We start from the raw sequence: 23,172 nt of genomic DNA on the forward strand, positions 1-23,172 counted from the left end.
CAATTATGACAAGTCAACCATGTCCTGCACAAGCAAAGCAGCCCCAGACCATCAAACTATCAACCCCATGTTTGACTGTTGGTATAATGTTCTTATGGTGGAATGCGGTGTTAGCGTTACGCCAGATGTAATGAGACCCATGTCTCCAAAAAGTTCCACCTTTGACTCATCAGTCCACAGAATATTATCCCAAAACTCCTGGGGTCTAGTAGATATTTGTTGGCAAATGCGAGCCTTTGTGTTCTTTTTGGTCAACAGTCGTTTGCACCCTGAAACTTTCCCATCTATGCCGTTTTTGCACAGTGTCTTTTTTTATTGTGGAATTGTGTACATTGACTAAACTGGGGCAAGTGAGGCCTGCAATTCTTTGGATGTTGTTCTGGGTTCTTTTGTGACCTCCTGGATGCCCTCTTGGTGAAATATTTAGGTCGGCCACTCCTGGGAAGATTCACCACTGTTCCAAGTCCCAGAGCCTTAGCAATGACGTTGTAACCCTTTCCAGACTGTATTTGAATCTCTTTAAAACGTGGCATCATGTGCTGCTTTTTGAGACATTCTAGCCTTCTTCCTATTGCCAGACAGCTTCTACTTAAGTGATGTTTTGATTCTACAGGTCTGGCAGTAATCAGGCCTGGGTGTGGCTAATCAAATTGAACCCAATTGTCAATTACATTTGGTTAACAGGTTGTTTTAGAAGCTAAGGGGGTACTTTTTTGCATGTTTAACCGGTTCCCGACCGCAGGCTGTATATAAACGTCCGGCGGTCGTGGTCCTTAAAACCCCCCACCATAGAGTATATGCGGCGTGGGTTTTAGCTTGCTGCCCGAGCGATCAAGCAGCTGAATGCCGGGACCCTGAGGAGAAGATAGAAGCAGCTTTCGCCTCTTCTATCTTCTCCGATCTACTTTACACAGCGCACAATGAGTGCTGTGTTTATTAATAGAGGTCGCCAGCCTCTATTGGTCACATGATCGCCGGGCGCCGTTAGTGGAAGGCTGCTGCTGGGTCTAACTAGACCCAGCACAGTCCTATTAGTGACAATAGTCACTATAAGAGGGCTGTTTTATCCTGTAGCTGGGGCTGCTGCACAGCCCCTGTTACAGTGAAGGGGAAAGTGTGAAAGATAAAAAATAAAAAAATAAGATAACAAAGTGTCAAAAATGAAAAAAAAAAAAATAAAATAACTTTTCTGACCTTTGAGGGACAGACCATAATAATAAAAAATAAAATAAAAAGTTAAATAAAGTGCAAAAAAAGTAATGATAATTACACATAAAATGTCCACCCAAAATAAATATTCCCCCTCCAATCATTGTCGTAAGGCTAGCCCTGACTCAATTACGCTAAGATAGACATGTAATATATCAAAATTTACCATTTACAGTAAACAATGACGATCACAAATGAAAAGGTCTATTTTAGGGTAAAACTAACTCATTACAAAAAAAATTAGCTGAAATGTAAAAAAGCGTATTTTATTACTATTATTTTTAAACTTTAAATCTAGAAATTTTAAAATAGCAAAAAATGTGTATTAAAAATTATATAAAAAGAAACGTGTATTGTCTACGACTAAAACAACGCAAAAATCAAGTCGCTAGCCGAAAAAAGAAAAGTTATAGCCATTTAACTAACGCGTGCTAAAAATGGCTAAACGATGTCTGGTCCTGAAGGCTCAAAATAGCCCGTTCCTGAATCGGTTAAAAACACAGCATTTCATGTTTACTTGGGTTATTTTTCTATATAAAAGGTAAGAATATGATATTGGTGGGAGACATTGAAAATAGCATTTCCCTTAAAATAAAAAACAAATATTCCTATTCAACCATATCTAAGGGCACTGTCAGGCTCAGGCTCATGAGTTAAAAAAGGCCACGCTCATCTGTCAGCTGCCCTCTGCCACTAAATAGGACTCTCATAGTTTCACATATTCTAAATTACTAAATTAATTGGCCCACCCAATAAACATGCAAACATTGAGCGTTTTTTATTTCACAGGCCCCAATTAGTTTTCTGCCCCCTCCTGTAGGGTCCGTGAATTTTATGGTATGTGTTTGGAAAGATGTTTAAAAATCATATAGTTTTCTCTTCCTTTCTCCCACACGGGCCCATGGATAACAGGATCTTTACACTTCATAATCATCATTTGATATCCTCCCAATAACATCCTCCCTCAGTTGCCAACCAAATGTGCAGCCCTATATAATAGGTTACTAGAGGAGGAAGAGAGAGGTCAGGGATTATTTTACTATATGGATCTCAGATTGTTCAAATAGCTGTCTGGGTTTATGGATTTAACATTTCCAAAAGTGACAATTACTAATGTCAGCCAGACAGTGCATATAAGGTTTGTACCTACATTGCGTAGACCATGACTGGCATATATATATATATATATATATATATATATACAGTCCCCTCTTCTCTGCTCTTTTTTCCCTACTGCCCTGCCTGTGTGCCCTGTCTGTGTGAGGCTCTGTTTACACTAGTGCTATTAGGTTTCCATCAGGGGTACCAGCATTTTGTCCTGGCAAGAATAGCGCAGTATTTGACATAAAAACTTCAGGAAACCTGATTGTTTCTATATATAAGTTAGTGAGCTTTGTCAGTTTTTATCGAGATCTGTTTGATAACCAATCCGAAAGAGGAATGCATTGCGATAGAACATTGAAAAAGAGTGAATTAAAATTGTAAGATAAATACAAAAACTTTGAAATAAAACTTGTGACTATCAAAATGTCTACCATCTATAGGGGCCTCGTGGAATAGCCCCTTAATCAATCTGAGCTATGAGAGAAGCACAACGTCTATGTGTGTTTTTCAGTGTTATACTACATATACACTTCTCAACATTAAAATGGCAACACCAAGAAAGACAAGCCGTAACGTTCTGCAAATCAAGGAATTAGCAGGTGTCGCTAACATTTGCAAATGTTCACATTTTCAAATACCTAGAACAAATCTGTGTCATGTGAGAGGGGCATAAACCAGATTGAAAGCAAAGTTTTTTAGCCACAATGAATCTCAAAAATCAAGCGGTGGGGGATGATTTTGCGATGCCTCCTGTTCGTCGACGTGCCAGTTATCGCCACTTGTTGCAAACTGAAATGGACAGAATCGTTGAACTGAGAGATCTTGGTTTATCACTCCGGCAGATCACTACGTGCCTAGGCCGAGATGTCAGCACTTTTCAACTTTGCGTGTCCTGGAGGTTGTGAGAATAACAATGAATGGGAATGACAGCAAGGGGTGTGTGGAGGCGAACCTCTGCACGGACGGATCGTCTGATTGGAAGAATAACGCATAGTGATCCATTCTGTAATGCAAGTGAAATTGGACGTCACATCCCAAGCCTCCGGCAGCAGCCAGTGTTGACACAAACTTATCAGAAAGCGTTTGCACAACATTGGGCTACGATCCAGACGTCCAGCTACAGGTGTCGACAATACGCCACCGCTCTCAAAGGCTATTATGATGGAAAGCAAGTCAGCAATGGAGGCTGGAATGGAGGTCTATCCTCTTCAGCAATGAGTCCTGCTTTTGTCTCGGATGCAATGATAGCCCGGGATTAGTCTAGAGACCACGTGGGCAACGCCATGAAGAGGCATTCACAAGGGAATATCACACCGGCCCTACTCCCAGGATTATTGTGTGAGGTGGCATAATGTACGGTAACCGGACCCGTCTAGTCTTCATTTTAGGTACAGTAACAGCTCGGCGTTACATTGATTTGATCAAGGAATCAGTGGTACGACCATTTCTCCAAAGTGTCCCAGAAGCCGTTTTTTAACAGGACGCATGTTGCTAATGCTATTGTGAGCCACCTGCGTGACCTAAATGTGCTACCATGCCTTCAGCATCTCCGGACTTGTCTCCCATCAAGCACATCTGGGACGTCATTGGTCGGCAATTGCAAAGGGAGCTGCCAGCAGCCAATCTTGATGATTTTCGTGTCCAAGTGCATTCAGTTTGGAATAACATTCCTCAGACAACCATTAATAACCTCATTGATAGAATTCGAAGTCATGTAAGTGTGTGTATTTCTGCGTGTGAGCTAGCTCATACTCGATACTGAATAAATCAAGATGTTTGGAATATTTTATTTCCATTTTTGTATAATTTGCATATCATTAACATGTCTATCGATCCTGGGATTTCCACAATTCCAAAACTTTTCCTTCTTGGTGTTGCAATTTCAAAGTTGAGGAGTGTATATATAATGTATATATAGTTTAAACTATGATCATTTTATTTCACATATCTTTATCATATACAGATCTGGAATAATTCCAATTTTTATTAGATGTTTAACATTCTTTGATGCTTAACATATTTCTTAACGGTTTGACTTTGTGCATTTCTCCTCAGCTATGCGTGTCAACTTGTTCTAGAAATTATTTCTGTTAGTATAATTATATGTTCATGAAATAAACCAGAATTCTATCTATTACACTGCACAAAATTAATTTGCAACATAACAGGCTCTAATGATTAGGAGATTTTATAAATGCCAAAACAAAAATACTGTAGAATTGGTTATGATCCCTATACTTATTGTATCATGTCCTACTTACAGATGTAACCACTCTTACTTTATTTTCAATTGTGTTTAGTTATATAATTTGTTATGATAGTATTTCAATACAATCTCACACCATCAAGACAAAAACCATATGCATTAAACATATACTTTATTTTTTAAAAGGCTTTGTACACCTTTGAATGGAATTTTTTATATTATTATTATTATTATTATTATTATTAAATCTGATATGTGTTTTAACTCACTTTTCTAATTGAGTTTTATTTAAAAAATGTTTTACTTTTTACGATACCGCTTCCATGTATCCTGTGTACATCGAAGCTGTATCGTTCTCTCTCAGCCTATTCTGTATGTATATATATATATATGTATACACACATACACCCCAATGGACAAAATTTTGGGACACCTACACATTACATACAGGATCTTTTATGACGTCCCATTGTAAATCCATAAGCATTAATATGGAATTAGGATACCCTTCGCAGCTAAAACAGCCTCCACTCTTCTGGGACGTCTTTCTACAAGATTTTGGAGTGTGTCTGTGGGAATTTTTGACCATCATCCAGAAGAGCATTAGTGAGGTCAGACACCGATGTTGGACAAGATCGCCTGGCTTGCAATCTCCGTTCTAGTTCATCCCAAAGGTGTTTGATAGGATTGAGTTCAGGGCTTTGTGCGGGCCAGTCAAGTTCTTCCACATCAAACTCACCCAACCATTCCTTTATGGACCTTAATTTGTGCACTGGGGCACAATCATGCTGAAATAGAAAAGAGCCTTCCCAAAACTGTTACCACAAAGTTGCAAGCATACAATTGTCCAAAATATCTCGGTATGCTACAGCATTAAGATTTCCCTTTACTGGAACTAAGGGGCCTAGGCCAACCCATAAAAAACAACCCCAAGGCATTATCCCTTCTCCCCCAATCTTTACAGTTGGCACAATGCAGTCAGGCAGGTTACATTTCCCTGGCATTTGCCAAACCCAGACTCATCCAACAGATTGCCAGATAGAGAAGTGTGATTCATCATTCCACGGAACATGTTTCCACAGCTCTAGAGTCCAGAGCCGGCATGCTTCACATTAATCCATCGGACACTTGTCATTGTTCTTGGTGATGTAAGGCTGGCATGCAGCTGCCTTGCCATGGAAACCCATGCTATGAAGCTCCTGGGGCACAGTTTTTGTGCGGATGTTAATGCCAAAGGAGGTTTGGAACTCTAATTATTGAGTCAGCAGAGCGTTGGTGACTGTTATGCAATATCCACCTCAGCACTCAAAGATCCCACTCTGTAAATGTACGTGGTGTGCCACTTCGTGGCTTAGTTGCTGTGGTTGCTAAATGCTTCCACTTTGCAATGACACCACTCACAGTTGATGGTAGAATATCTAGGAGGGAAGAGGTGGCATGAACTGACTTGTTGCAACGGTGGCATCTTAGTACAGTACCACAACGGAATTCAGTGAGCTCTTTAGAACGACCCGTTCTTTCACAAATGTTTGTAAAGGCGACTACATGGCGAGGTGCTGGATTTTATAGACCTGTGGCAATAGGACTGAATGAAACACCTGAATTTGGGTGTTGTGAGAAGAAGTGTATGACGTTGACCGATCAGTGACCAATCAGCCTCATACACTTCTCATTGTTCCAGCCCAGCTTCTTTCACTGCACAATCACACTGTGCTGTGGGTCATGCTGGGCTGGAACAATAAGAAGTGTATGACACTGATTGGTCACTGATTGGTCAGCCTCATACACTTCTCCACAACACCCACTTGGTCAAAAGTAAAAACACGCCCAGTTGGTCTTTAAGAAACTAATTAGCATAAATCTAAAATCGCTCATAACTTGCTCAAAAATTATCGTTTTTTAAAATAAAAAGCACTGTTGTTATCTACATTACAGCGCCGATCAGATTATGTAGGAGATAGGGCACTTATAATCTGGTGACAGAGCCTCTTTAAGATAGACATGCCCTTGTACTTTTTGTACCCAACATTGTGCATAATGCCTATTCTTAGCTACAGATACAATAGGCTTGTATGCTCTATTTACTTGTCAGATCCATCTGCTCCCTTTAAAATAAAAATACATATTTTCCAGAAAAATATTTATCATGTAGGCCTTTTCTGCATATTTTTTTAAAGCCATCATCACACTAGAGATGAAAGACCTAAATTTATCACCATCAGTGTGTGACCAGGAATTGTCATTCAAAAGCAGCAGAACATGGGACAGCTATTCCAGTCTCTTGCGATGAACAGCCTTCTTCAATTTTATTTCTTATATGTATTTGCATTGACTGTTGTATTGTAAGGAGAGAATTCCACCAAAAGCTCACCATTAAATTTCTTAAAATACAGTTGTGAGCTTCTGGGACTTGCTATATCTAGAGAGAAAGGAGACATGAGAAAAGTCCCCATAAAATTCTTGTGATTTTTTTGGGACCTACATGGTACATACTTTTCTTTATTAAAAACATTCATGAACAATTTCCCATATTGTGATATGTAAAAGATGAAGTCAGGTGTCTGCCTACAAATCTGTTTGAATTGCTTAAAAATGAATTTCAATTGGCATGGAACACGAAAAAAAATTATAGATGTCACCTCTTTGTCTACTCCTGCAGTATGGTCCCCATTGCTATATTGGCTGTATCAACAAACCATGGCCTCAGTGCGGAGGATTTTCTTCCATCTAGTGATAAAATATCAACCACCTGACATCACAGTTATCTCCCTCTTCAAGGAAACAAATAGGAGCATCCTTTTTTTTACTTCTTCTCATATGTAGTTAATATCCCACCCACTTATCTTAACCATACTTATCAAGGGTCTAACGATCAGGAGATCTCATAAAGCCTTATATATCCTCCTTCTTCCATAGCATGACACCTTCTGCAGTATGGAGTGTATACATTTAATAGGATCCAGCAGAAGGAGTATGGGGGAGATTTATTAAGACCACATGCACAAATCCTTGTCCTTTTAAACGGCCGCAAAAATGGATCTGCAAAACACAGACTGCACATGGATGGCTTTCATGTGAGATCCGTTTTTTTAATGGACCATTGAATAGAATTGACGACAGATCTGCAAAAACTGAGAACAATAGGACCTCCTCTGAGTTCTGCGGATCAGGCACAGATCCGCAACAAAAAAAAAATGCCTGAGTGCATGGCGCCATGGAAATGAATGGATCAGTTAAAAAAAACAGATAGCACACGGATGAAAATAACTGATGTGTGCATGAGCCCTAAGACTGGCCTTTCATGCACCGGGCTTAAGATAAAGATAGCTGGAGTAAGAATCGCTTAAGTTAATTAGAGGCGCACACCTCTTATTAAATTAGGTGCATCTCTGGCTGTCTACGGAAGTTACGAGCCAGATTTCCACTATAATTTACGCCAGTTTCTACTTTCAATTGTAGTTAATTTGTCGGGCCGTAGCAGACCATGCCCCCGTTTTGCTAAGCCCTGCCTACTCTTTAGAAAATTGGCATGGGAGGTGTAAATGCATCAAAAGATGCAACTTTCGCAAATTGATACTTTGGATGCATTTGCGACTTTTCCATGCCAGAAACTGGCAGTGAAAAGTTAATTAATTCCTCCAAGGGGTCCACAGTGAAGTTTCCTTGTATTGATGTTCAGCAGTATGGTGGCCTGCACCTAAACTAATGATGCAATACTTGCCAAAATACAGAACAGCCAAGTACTCTGCTCCAAATAGTCTTTTCTTTCATAAATACACCCACTTATAAACCAAGTATAGTATATATTCCCTTGAGTGCAACAATAGTAAAAAAAAACAATAAGTGTCGTCTCCGTTTTCTCCTTATTGTAATGCTTATTTTATACTCCTGAAGCCACAGACTGACTTCCATTGACCGCCAAAACAATAATTACCATGCTGGCTGTTTTAATGTTCGGAGATGTCAGACATTCAGCTTGGGAGGCTTTTAAAAACTGACCTCACTGCTACTTTCCATTCATTAAAGTCCAACCTTTGCTCGCTGGTCACACAGGATAAATGAAGTTTCATATAATCTTTGCTTAGAGGAAGATTCATTGTTTGCTTCACTGTGAATTATTTGAATATCCACTATTTGTCATGCCAATCATCATCTCGAAAATCTAATTTACTTGCCTAATTCACATCGCCGATGTTTATAAATGTCTCTGTCAACATAGCAATTTCAGAGATTAAAAGCACATTATAACATCCTGGAATCTGGTGTAACAACGTGAAATTCAAAGAAGTCCAATTCGGAGTAATAGTAAAAAGACTGTATTAGTTCTAGAAATGTATTTTTTGTGAAGAATGATTCTGCATACACAAATCTAATTAGTGTTCCCAGCTTAAAAGGTTGCAAATGCATTTCTCCAATGACCCAATTAAAATGAGCACTTCTAAGCTTCAGCCATATGTTACTATTTGCTGGTCACTTACAGCAGTATTACATAGATAAAACACTTTTATTATAGAATAATGTAGCAATGGTATGGCTGTTCCGTGTGTAGTCATAGGGAGTTTCTATTAACATATATTGTAGACATATGACCGATAAATGCCAATGCTTTACGTACTTAACATTAAGAGCAACCCAAACTGCCAATGATGATGTCATATATATGCATTTTGCTGGAAAATGCTGGATCTGTTAAGAACTGGACATTTACTATGAAATTTGCCAAATCAGACAATGACTCAATGAGTGTTGTACTCAAATTGGTTTCAAATTTGTTCTTAAGAGTTCACATTTGCGTCTGAGCCTCCATCCACAATGCTGTTTGATTTCGCCTACATAAGTGGTGCTCTATTCTTGCCATGAAAATGACAGTAGCCACAGAGGAACCCTGACTGACCCTTTTATTAGTCAACGGGGTTCAGGTGCCGTTAGGATCTGATCTAATCAAAAGTCACAAAACATATGTGAATAGAGTTAGTGGCAGAAGTGAGTGTCTCTTTATTTTAAAAGGTGGAATTTTGTCCAAGTCATAAAGGCTCATGAAAAGGTTAATGAAGCTACTTAACATCTTAATTAACTGAGGAAAACACTTGATATGTATTACAAACAGATAGATAGATAGATAGATAGATAGATAGATAGATAGATAGATAGATAGATAGATAGATAGATAGATAGATAGATAGATGATAGATAGATAGATAGATAGATAGATAGATAGATAGATAGATAGATAGATAGATAGATAGATAGATACATAGATAGATACAGTGATCCTCAACCACCGGGCCATGGACCAATATCGGGCTGCAGTTCATTTGGTACCGGGCCGCGGTATCTGGTATCCGCCCCGGTGGCCACAGGGAATTTCGGGCGAAAAATCGCACCAAACTGTGATGCAGTTTTTCGCCCAGAATGTCAGTTGCGAAAAAAAGAATGAGCAGGCCTCCTGGGATGATGTCTCATCCCAGGAGACCGCTGGAGCCTGTGATTGACTGCAGCAGCGGTCACATGGGATGAAACGTCATCCCAGGAGGCTGGCCCTCTAACATCATCCAGGCCGGCCTCCTGGAATGATGTTTTATCCCATGTGACTGCCACTGGTCCCAATTCCAACTGCATCTGCATCCTTAGGATGCAGATACAGTTGAATTGAATTCTTGAGCAAGAGTGGCGGCTCCTTGCCCCACATTAACTCTGCCGTGAGCGGCTCGGTGCAGGCAGGCGCGATGTTGTGACGTCATCGCGCCTGCCTGCGCCGAGTCACTCATAGCACAGACCGGAGGAGAAGGATCCTCCACCTGTCGTGGGAACGGGGATAGGTAAGTAATTATGTTATTTTTTCTTATTAGGCACATATGGGAGCATTATACTGGGTATGGTAGGGGGCTGATATGGTGGCAGCTATGGGAGCATTTTACTGTATGGGCAGCTAAGGAGGGCCTTATACTGTATGGGAGGCCTTCTACTGTATGGGGGCATTATACTGTATGTGGGAATTATACTGTGGGGGCATCTATGGGGGGCTTTAAACTGTGGGGGCATCTATGGGGGGCATTATACTATATAGGGGCTGCTATGGGGGCATTATACTGTGAGGCGGCAGCTATGGGGAGCATTATATTGTATGGGGAGCATTATACTCTGAGGGGGCAGCTATGGGGAGCATTATACTGTGTGTGGGAAACTATGGTGAGCATTATACTATGGGGGCATTATACTGTGAGGGGGGCAGCTATGGGGAGCATTATACTATGGGGGCATTATACTGTGAGGGGGTAGCTATTGGGAGCATTATACTATGGCACATTATACTGTGTGGGAGAAGCTATGGGGGCATTATACCATGGAGGCAGCTATGGGGGCATTATACTGTGGGGGCATCCATGGAGACTGTTGGGCAAGGCAGCCGGGCATAGGTGCGGGCAGGGGTCTGGTGGTGTTGGGGAGGGGTAGTGGGACCCAAGCTGAATTCTTTCACCAGGGCCCATGAGCCTTTAGCTACGCCACTGCTGCTATTTGTTGCAGATTTTACCTCCCCATTGAATTCAATGGGGAAAACCCGCAACTAATAAGCGGCATTTATGGAAATACAATTGACATGCTGCTGAATAAAATTCTGCACCGCAGGTCAATTTCTGAGCAGTTTTTCCGCTCAGTATTTACGCAGCGTATGGATGAGATTTGTTTTATCTCATCCACTTTGCTGCTACTGTATTATGCTGCGGATTTTCCTGCATGCTTGACAAAGGTGGGTTTGCCTACTGAAACGTTGCAGCTCTGTATGCACTTTTTTTGATGTATGGCAACTTTTTTACACTGCTAAAAAGCCTCCGTGGTGCTGTGTCCTCCTTGACCATATTGATGCTGGATTAGATATTCCATCGACAGCGTGCACACTGGAGCTCACCTGCGTGCTGGTTTTTCTTCTTTGTAATAATAGATAGATAGATAGATAGATAGATAGATAGATAGATAGATAGATAGATAGATAGATAGATAGATAGATAGATAGATAGATAGATAGATAGATAGATAGATAGATAGAACAATTTTTTATATAGTGAATTAAGCAAATGGGCAGTTCCATTACCTCACACAGTGTTTTCTTTTTTTGTAGGAGATATATTGTATTTCTTATGGAAGAAATATATACGTTTCCCTTTGAAATCCTCGTATATGGAAAATAGACAGAAATAGAAAAAACACACTTTTCCTTGGTTGTTCCAATTTCCTCGTCAATGTATTGGATTCAGCCAATGAATGTCCCCCAAAACGTACTCCTCTAATTCCTCTCTGTATAGTGTGACAAACTGTTGTAGCTATATTGTCCCTTTCTAAACTTATACCCAGCACCTATATGTGTGGACTATGCACCTTGACTGCCAGATATGTGGCTAAAAATACGCTGTCGTATGGTATGTCAATGTATATTTACAGTAGTCGGTCGAAAAGGGGTTAAAATATAATCCTGGCCTACTTACTGTAGGGAGATTTCTTACATGGACCAAATAATCATCAGGATTCTTGTAACTTAATGGATACATGAATGGATGTGCTGACGCTTACTACCTCTTTTTTGCTTGCAATAGCAACATTTTAAGCAGTTGCAGATTTTCAATCAAAGCCCCATATAAGGTTTTTAGTACTTGCTTTGTACTCTGCACATAGTGAAAGTGCCATCTGACACCAAAGTCATTTATCTATATTCATCTACACAACCCGCTGATTCATCAAAGTCTTGTTTGAAGTAAATGTGAACAATTATGTGTATTAATATGCATCATTTCCTTACATCGGTAAAGTCAATGTACAACACTTGTCAGACTCCCGGCAGAAAAATAACTAGTGGTAATACCGCTGCTGAGGCATTTCTCATGAAATAAAGAACATTCCCTGTTTCTATGAATATAAAATTGTCAATGCCATTGAGTAAACCGAGCAAATATTATTTTTATGTAAATGTAGTTTAATATCAAACCTGTTTATCATAGTTACATAGTAAGGCTGGAGAAGACGCAAATCCATAAAGATCTATGTATTCGTTTAAAGAGGACCTGGCACCTTCCCCGACATGTCTGTTTTGGTAAATAATTGTATTCCCCATGAAACAACAATTGTGGAGCATCTTTTCTTAGAACTCTACGTTGTGCTGTTCCTCGGTTATTCCTCCTAGAAATTTATGAATAAATTAACAATTGTGTGTAACCAGTTGGGGGGGTCCCTACACAGACTGACAATGTCCAATCAGGGCCGACCGAGTCAGTGTGTGTAGGGACACGCACCATTAGCAAGGGGAATGGTAACACCCAGTTATCAATTTATTCATACATTTCTAGGAGGAATAAACAGAGGAATGACACAACACAGAGTTCTAGGAAAATATGTTCCAGAACTCTTATTTCATGGGGAATACAAGTATTTACTAAAATAAGGATGTCAGGAGAGGTGCCTGGTCCTCTCTAAGTGTAGTTGTCAATTTGTCCTTTTGTAAAGGGAAACAAATCCTTTCTGGGTCTAAATATGGCTCACCCCATTTCAGCATGGTGGGATCACTTGTAATCATAAGGTCATAGGGGAGATTTACTTAGAATAGCATTTCATACGCCAAGAATGAAGGCCACTGGAGTAAGATATAATACATTTATGAATACATTTTTAGCATCTTCAGCTATCCCTAGAAAGGGAAATCTCTACCAGTTCAGAGCTGGTGAAGATTTACCCTATAATTTACACCAGTTTTTGGCATAAATTAAAGTAAATGTGTTCGGCTGTGGGTGGTCCTTCCCCTAAATCCCACCCACTTTTTTTTTTTAAAGTCACTCAAATTTTGTGCAAAATTCTGACTCTACGCTAGGAAACTGGCATAGACTTTTTTTTATTTTTTATAAATTCCCCTACAGTATTTGGCATACTTATACTGTGGGTATATTTATCAGATTACTGCCAAGTGGATGGGGATTTGGGTCCGTAGAATGCACGAATGACAATGCTGAACCGATATAGTCATAAGGCGGCAGCTTCATCATAGGGAAACTGTGTATAATTTATTACACAACAATTAAAAGAGCTATTACGTTACTTTTACATTGTTTGCATGATGAACGTTTTTTTTCCCATAGTATATGCCATAAATGCCTCATAGGTGGGGGTCCCAACTCTGGATCTCCCAAAGATCAGGAGAATGGAACACCTGAGTGTTCTTCAAGTCAAGGTGGCCATATAGAGGAGGAAACTAAATGGAGAGGTGGCCAAAATGCTAAATGGCAGGTGGCCAGCTCTCTCCATTGAAGTCTTTTAAAACCTATGGAAGTTTTGGAAACTGCTTAGTCTCCCATAGACTTCAATGCCTTGTGTATATGCCATAAATGTCTAACATCGTGGGGGGGGGGGGGGGGCACTTTACAGTGAAAATATACTTTTAAATAAAATTTAGATGTTCCATCAGATGATCTGATAAATACATCTTCCAGAGGTTAGATCACAGCTGTCAAGTTTTTAAGGCTGGTTTAGTAATGTAACCAATGACCTGATTTTTTGCCAGTGCCATCTCCTCCATCTTTTTAATCGCACTTATTTTTCCAAATCTCCCTTATTTCTTATCCTCTTTATTGAGATTAGACATAATACATATAGCCAACTTTTAACATTGTTTACCATGCGCCAAGGGATAAAAAGTGTCAATAGTCGTGGTATCGCACAGTCGGGTCTGCAGTGAGGGGTAAATTATCTGCACAGTTCATAAAATCTAACAATATGAAAATCAATAAGCTAATTCTAGTATCACTCGGCTAAGTGTTTGCCGCTTTTCTCCTGACAATTAAAATTAGTTTAAGAGAAACGGGAGAGAGCGAATAATTAATAGATTAGCTCATTATTTACCTACATGTGGTAAAATTAGTGTCTTAAAATGCTAATTGCTTGACGAGCGCAAATAAATTAGTGGACACTGTTACAGTATTACAAAACTGCCATAGAAAAGTATTAGCTAAATATACAGATTCCTTGTGTAATAATATATTATCGACTATTTGCAGGAGAAAGTTTTAATTACAGCAACCTTTAATCTCTAAATAGCATGTATTATGGATAAAATCCCATTTCTTCAAATGGCCTCAAGTTCATAGTTTTAAGCTAAAGTTTTATAAGAAGTAAAGAGCCCTTTTAACAATGACATTTTTCTAATTTCATGGTTCACCGATCAGTCAGTAAAGATTTAAATAATTCAGAAAGAAAGCCTATTCTGTTTCTTTTTTAGAACTTTAAATCAAGGGAAATTGTTTGACGTTTAATATGTTTTAACCCTTTTAATAACTGCTCATGATTATGTTGGTTTAAGGAGAATGTTATTATAATGAAGGTGAATAGCAGTCAAGGACTTTTTTGATTAGATTTTAGACCTTTACCCTTTCATATAAAACATGAAAGCATAAAAGGCACTGTAAAGAAAATGACATTGTATGCTCTTTTATTTATATTTAAGTGTATAGACGGAGATGTGTGCTATCTGCAGAGTTTATGTTGAAACCCACTCCAGCAAATATATTTTATGAAGGAAGATCAAAGTCCATTTATACTTTTCAAAGAAAAGCTCAGTATAATCAAAATAGTGTTGGAGAATTGGAGGACAGGGCAGATTCTCCTAACTTTGCATAATAAAATAGGGTTTCCTTATGCGCCAAAAATGATGTACTTCTATATCCCTTCTAGTTTTGTTTATTGCTTTTCTCTTTTTTTCATATTTGTTTGCTATGTCAGTCAGAGCCTTATTGGTCAATGGGAAGCAACAATTGTTAAATTAACAAATTTCAGATGGCGAAGTGCTACAGTTGGCATTGTTGCCATGCAGTGATGTCAGGTTAAAGTCTAAATAATGTGACTATCTACATGGAGTTTGAATGAATTTTCACGTTTTCTTTGGGTGATTTGCATTTCTGTTAAACTTTAGTAGATCTTTGGCTTGTTTGTAACAAAAAATTACTACATTCAAAAATATTGTGCAAAGTAGGACCTTAAATAAAGCTAAGAGGGTCTTATAGCGAAATTAAAAAACAGATGTCAATCTAGTGCTATTTTTACGTCGCCACAACCCTTTTATCAGGAGAGTAGGGCCTGGTGTTGTATATTTGCTTAAGCAACCGGACCATCCGCTCCCCCAATCGCCTCTGCCATCTAAACATTTCAGGTAAGAGACGTGGCTGGCATTATCATTGGAGGTACATTTTAAGAGTGGCAATTTGACCTCCTGTTCCCCCTTACCATGTTGGTAATGTTGAGGGGCCTGTAGGGAGCAGGAGCCCTATGCAGGTTCATACCAGCTCTTCAGGGAGCCCATATCAACCCCACATTTACACCCTTGGTAGAAATGTCAGATCATAAAATCATAGTCAACCGGGACTAAAAAAAATATAAATTACAAGTAATCCAATCTGTTCATAGGGTCAGATATTAAAACACTTTGTATTAGACACTGAGGAAGGTTAAGGTCATCTAAATGTCTATCTGTTTTTATTTTATTGATATAAATTCCATCATATTTTGGAACGAAGACCATCCAGAGTTAATTGTTTTAGTCGTCTTGCTGTCCATACTATTGTTCTTGTAGTGATGAAATTTACATTGCTTGAGGACTGGTATAAGAATAATTATCTCTAAAATTAAAAAAAAATGCCTTCCAATGATTTTCAAAGGCAGTGTTTGCGTAGTGCACTCTGATTGATATGGCCAACTGACTAGGTCGTGTGCAACAGGTTTTTAATCTAAACTTCATAATGTGAGGGACACCGCACTTATCTATCCAATATGTGGTTACAGTTAAAGAGTTGGTTTAAGGTAGTCCACTTGCGGTGTGGAACTGACCCGCAAGATATATCCTATATTCTATATCGTTCTGCTCTTACCTTGCTCTTTCTTGGCAGCATGGGCGATGTGTCCGTGGCTTCCACTGCGCCTGCGTGTTCGTTCTGATGCGGTCGATGATGGTTCCGGGCTGTCAGCTGACGGCCGGGAGTCACATGGACAGGCGTCACGAATTCAGGGGGCGCTGTGATTGGTTAGTTCGGACAGCGCCGCCAAGTACGAGGGGTGGAGTCTGGTGTTTATAACAACTCAGTGCCCGAAATGAAGTATGCCGCTGACATCGACGCGAGCATCCTTCCGTGATGCACAGCAGAATATCTGCTGCTGAATATTTATCGCTGGTAATTAGGCCAGAGTGACCAAGATACAGACCCCTGAGGATGAGTATTTGAAACGCATAGGGTCGTTTTTGTATGTGGGATTGTTGCATAGGGGACAGTAGCATTGTAGTGGACCCAGCACCAGGAGACTCCGGTGTTTGATCACGGACTCTGGTGTGTTCTTGGGGCTCGTACTATTGTTGTGCCCAGGTCAAATGCTGATTCCGGTGAATATCTATACAAACACTGAGATATACTTATCTCAATTACTCAGTGTCTATTGTTTAATACACTTTTTAATATACACGGTGGGGCTTTTTTCACAGTGGTGTGTTACCCCTGTTTTTAGCGAGTTACTATAATAAAAGGTATATTTTACTCAATTGTCACTTCAGTGAATTCAATGATTTTCAAAGGCCAATTAAGTAAATGTTAAAAAAAAAATCAAAATAAAAAATGACCTGTTTTGCTGTATATTAAATGTTACCAATTCTAATAACACATTTGTCCATTCAGTAATATTAGTTCAGTCATATAGTAGATCTACCTACTCCCATTGTAGGCCCTGCATAGTAATGCATAAGTTCCTGCAATTACACGTGGATTATACAGTCTATCACCTGTTGGAATGATAAATCACCTCTAATGACATACGTTGGAACTGCTTTATTTTTCTTTATTCGTCAAAGCTTTTCCCCCAAGCAGTTAATTCCTACAGTGGGGTCCAGTCTGATCTCAGTGCCGCTCTACCATGATCTTTTTAGTAGCCTTGGGGACAATACTCAACAACGTTCAGTGTCAAGCGATGACAGACAGGGGTAAATGAAAGGGCTTCAAAGATGCTTCACTGTCCCTTGCTCTTGCTGAAGCTGGCATTCATCCAGGTCTTGCCTGCTAACACCATAGAAAGCAGCAGCTGGTGAGTAACATTAGCAAGCAGGGCCCGAGGGCTACCCATGTTCTTGCTCTCTGTTCACCAACTGCTATTCAGTAAAACAGCTGGATCAAAAAAGATTCAGTCAAGATGTAGTTAGAGTTTTATGTGTACAACTGTTTTGATATAGATTGTCTGCTAGAGGCAGAGATAATGATAGCTTTGCAAGTGAACATATTTGGCTGGGAGTAAAACTGGTGTATTTATTTTTATACACTGCGTGTTCTGTAAGGGCTGCTGTGAATTTACAGGCTAGTAATCCTACATGGTGAATGACACACAGAGACTACAGTAAAGTGATTTAGCGATCACAACAGGATTTAGTAATCTGCCGCAGAGCAGATCCCCCCCCCCCCCCGATATAAGACTACTAGGATAGTACAAGGGAATTTTATATATATATATATATATATATATATATAATATATATATTTGTATGTATAGAACTCACTAGGGACCTAGCTGGGATTCTAAAAGGCATTGGTATTGGATATATAATATATAATAGCTTTTGCTTGCCTTACCGGTAAGTTTCTTTATATCCCCTCCATGAAATGAATATGGCAAGGTGCAGAACAGCTTGCCTCCAATATCACAGGTAAGACAAAACATCAAATGGTTAAATGTTTCACATTGGACCACAAATGGCAGAACGTCGGACTAGTCTTGTAAACAATTACTGCTGATCTGACCAGAATTTTTTAGTGATGAAATCCACTATCCACTACTGTGGTTACGTAGTACAGCATATCATTTAATGTATTACTAGAAAGCACCATAGCGATATGTTCATTGGCTTTAAATATTGACCTCTTTATTTCACTTTACATTGCTTGTCAGGTGTAGATTCCTGCGGATATACTCTACAGCCAGGTCACTAGATAATAAGACTAAATAGCAACAAAAACAACTGTCAGCAACCACATATTCCAAATCCAGACTTTAATTCTATAGGGAAGATACCATATAGATCTATGGAGAGATGTAGAGAAATTTCAAGCTATCAACATGAAGCCAAACACTTTAAAAGAAGACTCCCCTTTCTTAAGAGGAAGATGTCTCGACAATCATCTTATCTCCAAGAGTCCAGCTCTTGAAACCCTCAGCGATTAGCTGGTATTACGGAGGAAGTTGCCACCAGCTACACATTGAATGGGCAACCGTGTAAAACTTGCCCAGACTGAATCCACCAGAACTTTTTCTTAGCAGCTTTCCTTTCTGGCTGTTAGACAATCATATGCCCCAAAGGGCATATAGACAGGGGTTGTCTTCTCAATATCACCCCTTCAAGTATGTTAAGAAGTGTGCAGAGAGTAAGGAGAGCATTTCACTATTAGCTGTCTGCATAACCCAGTAAGAGAATAGTTTTCACTTTTTATGTAAAAATGGGTTGTCTGGTTCAGTGAACCTATTTTAAATACAATATTAAGGCATTCTGGCTAAATAGATTGGGAACCCCATTCAGAGAGAGAGAGCAGAAATCCGCTACAAGAGAATACCTCACTCTGGAAAACACCGTTTTATTCTTTTATTAGACAGATACCTAGTTAATATCAATTGGCACTGTGTAATGCTTCATTTCCTCTATGGTGGCGCTGTAGCAGAATACACTTGATGTCTTTCCCATAGATTACAGCTGATCGCTAAGGTCCCAAAAACAAGACAGCCTCCTATCAAATTACTGGCAGTGGACCCTTCTAAAAAAAAGGTGGACAACCCCTTAAATAACAGTTACCTGTTCCTAGTATTGTTATCAGAATCTTTCTCATTATTATTGGGTGCATCTGATAACATTTAGGGTAGTTGGGGGGAATTTAAGTTCCCAGTGGCGTCACTATCAACCAGTATGCAGACATTGGCTGTTTACTGTCCCATTCACAGACTATAGGCTACTGTGAAGCAGATTTAAAATTCTCTAAAACTCTGCTTCTCAATTTTCTGAAGGCGCTCATTGCAATTCCATAATACAGGATCTTACACATTCATCAAAGGTAAACCTCCCATTTAAATGCATTGAATATATTCAAATTGAAAGCCTTATTTGTATACATCTATTCTTTTTCGATATGGCCAAATAATTACTTAAAATATATTCGAGGGCTACTAAGCAACACATTTATTTAAACATTGTTTTTCCCTAACACAAATAAAAATGTATTATATAATTTTACAGTATTAAAATGCCTTTGTTTCTAATCTTAAGGAAAATATTGTAATGAAAGAATAACCTATTCCCCATGTTCTTCTTGTTATGTTCTCCATTGCAGTAGATACATACCTTATTTCCTTTGTCAGACATCATTTTATTTAATAGTATTCATGTAATGCAGTTCTCTAGAAAATGTATGAAAGTGTGTAGTTTATGATGAAATGTAGGTACAAAATTATTATAATGAGTTCAGAAATCATTTATAGAATAGTTTGTTTTTGCCGCAAGCAAATGTCTTGTTTTATTAAGTGGATTTTGGGTGACACAGAAGCTTGAACAAGTTTATTTAACTTGATCAGTTTTTTCGTGGTGTCTCAGATGCCAAATAATTCTAGTATAATCCTCAGAAGAAATCTAGGCAATACATAGCCACTTTACTGTAAAACTAAAAACTTACTAAGACACAATCTTATTTTTTACTTGCTAAGTTTAGGAATATATCTAAACTTTAAATCAATCCAAAAATAGACACATTAATGCAGACCTACACTTCTATGCAAAGATATGAGTGCTTGAAGCTACAGGCCAGGCCCAAAGCCAGAGGCTGCACTACTGAACGATTCCGATGACAAGATGTCACCTTCTGATTTCTGCCATGTACAGTGTAGTCATGGAGACATTGTATCAGTTCAAATCACTATCTACATCAATTGAAACAAATGTTTCAAATAAATGGCTGTCCTTTTAACAATGGAGGGATCGGTTCTGCCAGAACAAGAGGGGAACCACCTCTCTGATGTACATATGCCCTAATAGGGCATATGAAGAAGGATTGTCGAGATGAGGCTAGCTCTCAAATGGGGGTTATAACTGATTTTGATTGTTCGCCAAAGGTTTTATTGCCACCAGTTATGTAAATCTACAACCAGCTTTCCAGAACCATATTGGACGTATTATACATACAGTTAATTTTTGTAAATGTTATTTTTCTGTTCAGTTTTGAGACTAGTATGTAATTTAAATAAAACCAGTTTTCCCATGACCAAGTGAAAACAAAATTATGGTATTCTAAAAATGAACCTGGACATGATGGCTCAGTGTTATTCTTAGGAGCACTCATGGGTCTGTAATTTAATGTGCACATATTCTAGTGTTTGCATTGTGTATACTATGCAGGAGTGATTTTGATTATTATTTTTTTTGTTTGATCAGATGCAGGATTTGCAGAACTCAGACAGGAATCAGTATTCTTCTCACTCACAAATGGCAGCTATGAGACCAAGAGTCCAGCCTCAAGATATCCGACAGACGGCAATGATGCAGCATGGTCAGCTAACTACAATTAACCAGTCACAACTCAGCGCCCAGCTTGGTTTAAATATTGGGGGAAACACTGTTGCACACAATTCCCCATCTCCACCAGGAAGCAAATCTGCCACACCTTCACCATCTAGTTCAGTCCATGAAGATGAAGCAGACGATACAGCAAAGGTATGAAGGATTCCATATTATCTCCTCTTATGGAGAAATACAATGCATTTGAGAAGTCTTCAGACCCATTAAATTTTTTCACATTTTGTTATGTTGAGATCTTGTGCTAAAATAAAACAAAATCAAGTTTTTTTTCCCCCTCATTCTGCACTCTATACCCCATCATGACAAAGTAAAAACAGAATGTTAGTAATCTTTGCTAATTTATTGAAAAGGAAAAACTAAAATATTGCCTTGACATAAGTATTCAGACCCTTTACTCAGCACTTAGTTGAAGCACCTTTGGCAGCAATAACAGCCTCCAGTCTTTGTGGGTAGGATGCCACAAGGTTTGCACACCTGGATTTGGGGATTTTCTGCCATTCTTCTCTGAAGATCCTCTAAAGCTCTGTCAGGTTGGATGGGGACCGTTGGTGGACAGGCATTTTCAGGTATTTCCAAAGATGTTTCATTGGGTTCAGGTCAGGGCTCTGGCTGGGCAACGCAAGGACATTCACAGAGTTGTCCCTAAGCCACTCCTGTGCTGTCTTGGCTGTGTGCTTAGGGTTATTGTCTTGGTGGAAGGTGAACCTTCGGCCCTGTCTGAGGTCCAGAGCTCTGGATCAGGTTTTCATTAAGAATATATCTGCACTTTGCTCCATTCATCTTTTCTCAACCCTGACCAGTCTCCCTGTCCCAGCTGCTAAAAAAACATCACCAGAGCATGATGCTGCCACCACCATTTAATGAAATGAAACAATAACGGCTGAGTGGGCATGTGCAGGGTTCATGTCTGCTGTCAGGATGCAGAGCTTTACAAACCTAACAAGCTGAGAAAGTGTCACCTCAGCTATACTGCCATGCCACTGCAGAGGCTCTGCTCCTTCCCTGACAAGCAGGAAATAAAACTATTTCTATTGGCTGCTCTGCAGTAAACAGAGAATCATTATGGAGAATGGCCGTGGGGAGGGTAGCCTAGCATATGTGTCCACCAGCACTCCGCTCACTAGGTAGATGTACACATTGCTATACACTTTGAATACCATGTGGCACCATACTATCTAAGTAAATGTCATAACTGTTCACTGGATTGTTTTTTTTAACAACAGGTAATTGGCAAACATTGTTAATTTTTTATAAGCTTTACCAGGGCTTCTCAATCGCCCCACAGTTTGAGAAGCATTGGTATATGCAATTAATATGATATTTATTGGTAGAACAACACCTTTAAAGGAGGCCTAAGAACAACATGTCTAAGAAGTCTTCTATGTATTTATATTGTCTATGTGTGTTCGTTCACTTGATTCTAGAATTTAAGAACGTTTTTCTTTTTCTATCTTGGCTTCATTCATGATGTTAAAAAAATAATGTGCTTACCCACAATGCCACAAAGACTACCTAACCAACTCTTTTTTACTTCACAATTTGAACGAGTTTAACCAAAGCTGCTTGAGGTCTGGCATAGTAACCAGATAACAGGTATCCTCTTAGTGCAGGTTGTCTGTCATTTTGCCCACTGGAAGTTATTAATAGAGATGCCCAGGAGTTATGGAAATATTTTGGTGTAGAGTAATTACTAAAATAAATTGGTGAGCTTGTCTAATGGCACCTTCATTACCCACATGTTTATACGGTGATATGACAAATTACATTTCCTTTTCCAGATGTAAAGTATTGTTAAATATTTGTCACACTGATTTTGTGGTGCAAATAAACACAAAGATGCAGATGCATCCTCTGGCCACTAGGATGAATGCGTGCATTTAATATTTTTATTATTTTAAATTGCATTATTGCTATATTTACTGTATTTATAAATGTCAGGTCCCTAGCTCACATTTTTATCAAATTGTGTGGGCCCACCTGTCACGACAAGGCGTCTTTATTTAGTTGAATCCCTACTATAAATATTATACCTGTACGA

General features: G+C 39.1%; 1 protein-coding gene across 2 annotated transcripts in view; it reads left to right on the forward strand.

Annotated features, from left to right (window-relative positions):
- TOX (thymocyte selection associated high mobility group box) overlaps positions 1–23,172 on the forward strand; it is a 253,276-nt gene that overhangs the window by 168,687 nt on the left and 61,417 nt on the right. For both annotated transcript variants that reach the window (XM_075828315.1, XM_075828316.1), the window contains one exon: positions 20,991–21,269. In XM_075828315.1, the coding sequence (XP_075684430.1) occupies positions 20,991–21,269 (279 nt within the window). The remainder of the gene's footprint in view (positions 1–20,990; positions 21,270–23,172) is intronic.

Source organism: Rhinoderma darwinii, chromosome 5, assembly GCF_050947455.1.
Source record: "Rhinoderma darwinii isolate aRhiDar2 chromosome 5, aRhiDar2.hap1, whole genome shotgun sequence".
Lineage (NCBI taxonomy): Eukaryota > Metazoa > Chordata > Amphibia > Anura > Rhinodermatidae > Rhinoderma > Rhinoderma darwinii.